We start from the raw sequence: 8,316 nt of genomic DNA, 5'->3' as shown, positions 1-8,316 counted from the left end.
TTCTACCCCATGCATGATCAGCAATTATAGCAGATTTTTTTCTTAAAGAGACAAATGTGCACAAATTATAATTATTAAATTGCAGAAATTAAAAATTAATAACTAATGACATTTTCTTTCTATCTGAAAAATGTACACTTGGTGAATTATTAAGATTTTTGCGTTTTTCATGCTAATTTTTGTATATGGATTACTATGCAAAAAAAGGCATTTCCATAGAGAGGCACTTTGCATCAGCAGCACCATGCTCCAGTGCTCTGGGAGAGTTTATAGTCCTGAGAGTTGAACACTGGATGACTGACAGCTGTCCTTCATCACAACAGAAGCCACAGAAATCCTCCTCATCAAAAACATGACTTTGATCTGCGTCCTCATCTGGACTCTCCTCTGCTGCTGCTTCACAGGTAAAGTCCAGAGAATCAAACTCCTCTCCTCTATCAACATCTGTCCCTCTGAAATGAAGCCCACAAAACCATGAAGCTGCTTTATGTTTTTGTCTCTGTATCCTCAGAGTCCAGAGGACAGATCACAGTGACTCAGCCTGGAGCAGTGAGCTCTGCTGTGGGAGGATCTGTGAACATCAAGTGTAGGACCAGTCAGAATGTTTATGTTCATAGCAACTATCACTATTTAGCCTGGTACCAACAGGGTGATGGAGACGTTCCCAAACTGCTCATTAAGCGTGCTCATGAGAGAATATCAGGGATTCCAGCTCGTTTTACAGGCAGTGGATCAAACTCTGACTTCACTCTGACCATCAGTGGAGTCCAGGCTGAAGATGCAGCAGTTTATTACTGTCAGAGTCAGCACTATCCTAACAGTCAGTGGGTGTGCACACAGTGAAAAACAGTCGTACAAAAACCTCCCTCAGTCAGACTGAACAGAAACTGAACTGACTGCTGCAGCTGGAAGATACTGCAGAGACTGATACAGTTCACTGAGGAGACACACACACACACACACACACACACACACACACACACACACACACACACACAAAATAAAGCCATTCAACACAAATATGTGTCCCACTCTCATGCATGTTGTTTTCAACTTGCAAATATATAATTAACTAAAGAACAAACGTGGGCCAGTAATAGATACTAAGATGAATCTTCGTCATGACCTTTGATAACCACAGTGGAACAAAGCCATAACATCTAATCAAGTGTCAGGGCTGTCGCCCGTGGAGCGTGGAGTGAACCCAAGACAGACTCCGAGCTGTGATGTGGACAATGACTTTATTTACAACATAATGGGGCGATTGTGGCTCAAGAGTTGGGAGTTCGTCTTGTAATTGGAAGGTTGCCGGTTCGACGCAGTTACACACTATATAGAACAACTTTATAGAATTATATATGTTGGCAGCTGTCAGTGAATAGTTATCAGCTATTTTGTTTCAAAATAGCTGATTGTTATGTTTATCCATAACAAGAACTGTACAACAGAAAATGCAAACACTATTTATGGTCTCCTCACAACAAGAAAAATAAACTGGGCCAACATGGCATGTTTGTTAATACAGAGATACACATGTTAATGTGATCTCTGGTCTCCCACTCAGAGACACAGGTCTCCGAGTGTCAGACCAGAGATACACATGTTAATGTGATCTCTGGTCTCCCACTCAGAGACACAGGTCTCCGAGTGTCAGACCAGAGATACACATGTTAATGTGATCTCTGGTCTCCCACTCAGAGACACAGGTCTCCGAGTGTCCAGCATTCAGACAGCTACCTGAGGACACTCATGTGAGAGAAAATCTGCTCACACAGATATGTAGAGCCAAATACTGTCAATAAGGCCTCTGCAATGTTCTAAAGACAGTTAAACTTGACAGGTAGTGATGTCCAGCAGGTGAAAATGCAAGCTCCATGAACACACACAGCTGTGGATTCCAGCTGCGTTCGTAGTTCTGCAAACTTTGACCCCCAACAGAGTCGAGCTTTTCAGTTCAATCAGCTGCATTTCGATGTTTTCTGTGTCCAGCCAGTTCATGTGAGGTAAATCCAGCTGCTCATTAAAGCTTTCTTGTTTGATTAGAAAAGAAAACATTGGTCCATACACCTCAAAGTCCTGAAAACGCATCGTGAATTCTGTCTCAAGTCTACGGATGTATCCGTGTATTTCCGTGGTGCTGATGCTGCGCTGAGCTGAAAGCTCCTGAAGCATTTGAAGTCGCGGCCCATGTCACCTCTACTTGCGGCCCACATAATGGCATGAAGAAATATTTTTAAAAATTATTATTCAAAAAAATGATTTAATATGAAGGTAATAGGCAGTGTTACAGGCATAGCCCTAAAGAATGTAGCCTCATGGGCAGTGAAATCCATGCAGGGGGAATGGACTGCCATACCTGTTATGTGTCTGTGAGCGAGGGAGGGAGAAAAAGGAGAGCTGAAACGGGAGATGGAAGCATGTAAATATAATAATAACCACTGCAGCCAAAAAGAGTGCCTGATGAGCCCAGTTGTAAGTAATCTATTAAGACTCGATCGTACACTGTGTTCCGTTGGAGCAGCCTTTCAACGCCTCTCTCTGTGTCTCGCTAGCAAAGTTGACCCAGACAACAAAGTAAAGCTAGTTCTTGGCTACGAGCCCGACACGAACCCGACGTATTAGCCAGAGGTCCCTTTACTACGGTTCGGAGCCGCGACCCTGTTTTATATACGCGCGGAATAGTTTTCTATATGAGATTGCTGCAAAAAGTGCAGCCTTACCTAATGTCCACCTACTGTTACTCATTTATATTAAGATTTTAACATCTAGTTGGATATTGGTATGGAGAGTAGCCTTCAGTAACAGTAATAAATCACACAGCAATAGTACATTCATGTAGTTGTAACAAGCATGATAATATATTAAGTAATCCAAAGTAATCAGAATACTTACTCTCATTGCGTAACGTAACGGAATATGTTACAAAATACATTTGAGGTATTCTGTTATCTGTAGTGGAATACTTTTTAAAAGTAACCTTCCCAACACTGAAACCACCAACACCACTCCCAGGAAGGTCCCAAAGCACTGAGCCCTAGTTAGTCAGCCGACTGCAGGAGAGGCTTCAGAGACGATGACATAAGTGAGGCAAGAGGTTAAAAGCTCGGGCTAATCAACCACTGCTACCCAGCCTCTTATTGGCCAACAAGAGGTCCCTGGAAAACAAACTCAACAAACTACGAGCCGGGATCACAACACAAACACAGGATATTAGGCAATGCTGCGCTCTTATTTTCACCGAGACCTGGCTTTCAGACAAAGTCCTGGAGTGCGCCGTTCAGCTGCAGACTCATTCTGTATATTGAGGAGACCAGACTGCATCCTCCCGTAAGGCTATCGGGGGAGGTGTGTGTGCATTCATTAATAACTCGTGGTGCAGAGACGTGCAGACTTATGGACTGTACTCCCAAAATACCACCAACATGTGGCCATTCCTACCCATGTAAAGAACACCTTGGATCATGTCTACAGTAACATACACGGTGCATATAGGGCTACACCGTGTCAGACTGAGCAGTCTGACCACATCTCTCTGTTCTGGCTTACAGGCAGAAACTGAAACAATTGAACCCTGTCATCAAACCTGTGAAACTCTGGACCCCAGAGTCTGAGCGCATCCTACAGGACTGTTTTGCTCAAACAGATTGGGATGTGTTTCAAACTGCAGCCACCATGGAGGACTGCTCTGTCAATATACAGGAATATGCTGAATATGTGACTGGGTACATCAGCAGCTGTATTGACAATATTGTTCCCACCACACAAGTCAGAAAGTTCCCCAACCAGAAACCCTGGATCAGCAGACATACACCCTGCAATGAAACCAGCCAGTCAGAAGTGCCAGCTTGATGCTGGATCCGGGCCAGACCTGTATTCTATATGCCTGGGCCACATAAACCAAACCATTATTGGGCCAGATGTGGCATTTGAGAGGCCAAACAGCCACTTCATAAACGCTATATAAATAAAATTGAATTGAACTGTGGACAAGATCATCAGGACTCCACTGCCCTGTCTGCAGAGCATCTACCATCGCAGAGTCCAGAGGAGCTGCCTCCATCCTCAAAGACTCCACACCTCCCCAACAGGGACTGTTCATTCTTCTGCCCACAGATCACAGCTCTTTTGCACACACATCTATTTCACACTTAAATTTTGTCATCATTTATTTATTTATACTCTTGCATTTTATATTTCTGTTTGTATATATTAACCAGACATCTGTGTGTGGGCAGCAGAGATGGGCAGTAACGCGTTACTGTAATCTGATTACTTTTTTCAAGTAACGAGTAATGTAAGGGATTACTATTGCAAAAACGGTAATTAGATTACCCTTACTTTCACGTAGGAACGCTGCGTTACTGCGTTACTAAAACCGTGATTTTTTGCGAGAATGTCTCATGACAGTGATGTAAGCGAGTGCGACGTTCGTGACAACAGCTGTCTGCAGATCAACAATGGATAATATATCGAGTGCGGAGAGAGTATGAGCGTGCAGCGTTTAAAGCGTGGAAGTACTGACCTTATTTTGAGTTTGATTCCATAAAAAGTGACAAAAACATGAGTGTCCGTTGTGCGTGGGAAGAAAACTTCTTTTTACAGCGAAAAAACCCCCTAAACTTCCAAGCAAGCAGCGAGTGCGCTACGAGAAACTCGCGGATTCTTCAACTGACCGCTGCGGCACACCTGCACCAGGGTAAACCTCCGCCTACCCCAGTCCTGCTTTACAGGTGAAAATAGAGCAACTAGTCTTTGACTTTATTTATTTTCTGCTGTGTTTTACTTTCATCTATTTGAAAGACTGAGTGTAAACACACAAAAAAAATATTTTATTTTATGTGCTGGAATGTGCAGAAAATAGGTTTAAATGTTAAACAAATTTCTTCCAGTCAGAGAATGTTGCATATAATTAAGTTTTTGCTTGATGCATAAAGTTAAAAGATTAAAACTAATAAAACAAGTTTTAAAAAGAGACTTTTCCATTTGATTACATTTTGTATGATGATTATGCAGAAAAAGTAGAACTGGGCTGAAAGATTATCGCTTTATCACCTATTCAGGTTGTAAATCGTGTTTTTAAAAAGTAACTAAGTAATTAATTACTTTTGAAAATAAGTAATTAGTAAAGTAACGGGATTACTTTTGCGGGGAAGTAATCAGTAATTAGTAACTGATTACTTTTTTCAAGTAACTTGACCAACACTGGTGGGCAGCAAAGAAAGAATTTCATTGCACAGGGAAATGCTTTTTCTTCGTACATAAGAAAATAAACACTTTGAATCTTTGAAACATGAAAATGAGTAAAAAAGCTGTTATTGAACTAAAGGTGTTTTTTTTTTTTGGTCTGTGAGTTCTCCTCAGAACAAACAGCTCATAAGAGACACTAAAGACTCTTTCTTCTTTTTTAAATTTTATAACTCCTTTTTCTGCTTTTGCCAAAATGCAGATCTCCTTAATGGTTCTTTCAGCCTGTGTTTTATTTCACCAGTGTAAAATAAAGACATCATGTTGGAGTGCAGAGTTGGTCTAAATTCTTCTAAATGAAAAATATATTCATCAAGTGCAGGTTTGTAGATTTTGAATAAAATAAAATGTCTGATTCAACCAAAATTCACTTTGCAAAACATCTTTATTACCTAAAACATGAATGTTGTCATTATGAGAAAGAAAATAACAGTTTTAGTCTTTATTTGTTCTTTAAAAAGAAAGATGGAGAAACAGTTACAGAGTTGAGAATGACAGCATTAAACCAGTATCAGGTTGAGTCAGGTCAGGACTGGGAACACTGGACTCTCCTCAGTGGCTCTGAGACCAGAGTCTGGCAGCCCTGGGTGGCCTCACAGGTCACAGAGCCCACCTTCATCCAGCGGTCTGCAGGGAGCCTCAGGGTGCTGCTCCAGCTGTAGAGGCCGTCATTCTGCAGCACCACGGGGCTCCTGCTCTCCTCCCAGCTGATGCTGCCACTGCCATCCACCTTCCAGGACAGACTCCAGTCTGAGGGGAAGCCCTTGTTGGCCAGACATGTGATTGTTGCAGTCCCCTGCTGTAGCTCCTCACTGGAGGGGGCAACACTGTCAGGATGGGACGGTATCACCTAGGAGACACCAATCAGCTTAGAGCACAGGGAGCACACAGCTGTCAATCAAACCACAGACAGTCGGACACCTTTACTGTAAGAGCTGATTTTCTCCGTTAAGAAGTTTCTGTCAGGTGTTTTTCTGCTCCACCAGTCATTAACTCACACATTGTTTCACTTCCTTTAAGAAAGCTCTCATGCATATCAGCACAGAGAGAATCATCACACAGTTTGACCTGAAATATGTTCAAACTACACTGGAAATAAAAGAAGCAGATGTGGCAACATTTACAAAACAAGTTTAAAATCATCAATATTGTACATGACTTACATTAATATGAACTGGAAACAAATAAATAGAATATATATTCAGTGACACAAAATGCTCTTCATGTATATCTAAAAGATTTTTAAAATTCACACAAACTCAAAATAATTTCAAACAATACTTTACAGACTAAAGACAACAGAGATCATATTTTTATTTCTTTTGATTTTTTCCAATTGTAATTTGACTGAAGTGTAGACATAACACTTTGACAGAGCAGATCTGAATCACCCTCCATGACATAAGAGGATAATTCAAAATTCCATCATCAAACTTGTTGTAAAGTTACGTGCTTTTCTCTCAAAATCAGAAAAGAAATTGTTAATCGATATTCAATATAAAGACAGTATTTGATAGTAAACCAGAATAAACTTACTTCCAACATTCAGTCTGGTTCCTCCACCGAACGTGTACCACAGTGATACAAACTCATTGAGGCGCCGTACAAAAACCTCTGACTGTAGAGAGACACGGCTCTCTGACTCTGAAACAAACTCAACAACATAATTCTCCACTAGGCCTTTACTGAATCCAAATTCATTTTCTGTTCGTTTGTGGGTCTCTCTTCATTCAGTTTAGTATTTAATAACAGGAAAACATGCTCTGTTGAGGTGAAATAAGGTGACCTAAAAATGGAAGAATATCCTATTTCTTTGCCTCAGAAAGTCTTGGGTGGTTTTTAAAGTTTGGGCCATTATCCATTTGAACTGTAAAGCACTGTCCAATCAGTGTTGCAGCACTTGGTTGAATGTGAGCAGAGAGTATAGCTGTGTACACTTCATATTTCATCCTGGTACTGCTTTTCGATCTCTCTCGAAGTTTGATTTAGTTTATTAGCTGATTGACGATTTCCTGGACCTTATGCTAACTTTGAACTGAAAATACTTCATCTTTTTAATTTATCTTTGAATAATGAGGAAACAAGTCTTATATCTCCATGAAATGGGTTGTAGTAGACAGTTGTTCAATTACTTTTGAGTGTCTGGTGAAAAAATCCTTGTGGGAAAAATCTACACACCTTTTCAATTCAAATACAATCAGAAAGTTAGACAACCGACTTTGTGATCTTGATTATGTTAATGTGATTGATCTATTACTAAACAGCTGTCAGGGTTTGCTGTGTGTATGTGAAGAAGAGGGGACCCAAACGCAGGACTCGTGGTGAGGATTAAGGGTGTTTAATGCAATGGCAGGATGAACGGATGAACAGAACAGGGAAGAAGACTGGCTGACTGAACTGAAAGGCAAACAGGAAGAGTAGACAGCAGTGACAACATCAATGACAAGACAGTGAGCGAGTGGAAACTGAGGACTTAAATTTCCAAAAAGAAACTGTTGTAGTGGGCGACCACGTGGCCAGCGGCTGGGCCAAAACAGGTCCGGTGGGCGGCTGCGAGGAGGGCGGCAGCGGCCACCAAGCAGGTCCAGTGGGCGGCTGCGAGGAAGACAGCGGTGGCCACTGAGCAGGTCCGAAGGCCGGTGGCGAGGAAGTCCAGTCAGTGGGTGGAAGGTGGCTGCTGACACCAAACTTGACATGGACGAGCCGCCGGTGGCGGAGCAGCTGCAGGCGATGGCGTGGGAGCCTCTAGAGGGGTCAGGTGGGATCCTGGCCACCCTCGCCCTGGGTGCTGGGACAGGCACGGGAGCTAGCTGGACACCAGTCACCCCCACCTGAGGAACCGGAACAGGTGCAGGAGTGGACTGTGTCTTAGCTGCCCTCGCCCTGGGAGCTGGCACAGGAGTGGGTGCCGGCTGGATGTCAGTTGCATCATCCCAAGGGGCTGGTGCAGGTGCGGGTACGTGCTGAGCCCTAGCCACCCGAGGAGGTGCTACAGGGAGCTGAACGCGAACTTGACACGATCCTCCTTGGCAAAGCTCAAACCACCGCTACTAGCACTGAGCTAGCCGACAT

At 42.6% G+C, this 8,316-nt stretch overlaps 1 gene segment (V, D, J or C); it reads left to right on the top strand.

Annotated features, from left to right (window-relative positions):
• Positions 1-352: 352 nt before the first annotated feature.
• LOC120435604 lies at positions 353-843 on the top strand. The segment is given in 2 exon segments: positions 353-404; positions 512-843. Coding segments are annotated over 2 exon segments (384 nt in total).
• The last annotated feature ends 7,473 nt before the right edge of the window (positions 844-8,316 follow it).

The sequence above is a fragment of the Oreochromis aureus genome, linkage group 22 (assembly GCF_013358895.1).
Source record: "Oreochromis aureus strain Israel breed Guangdong linkage group 22, ZZ_aureus, whole genome shotgun sequence".
Lineage (NCBI taxonomy): Eukaryota > Metazoa > Chordata > Actinopteri > Cichliformes > Cichlidae > Oreochromis > Oreochromis aureus.
This window is presented reverse-complemented; position numbering and strand designations above follow the sequence as displayed.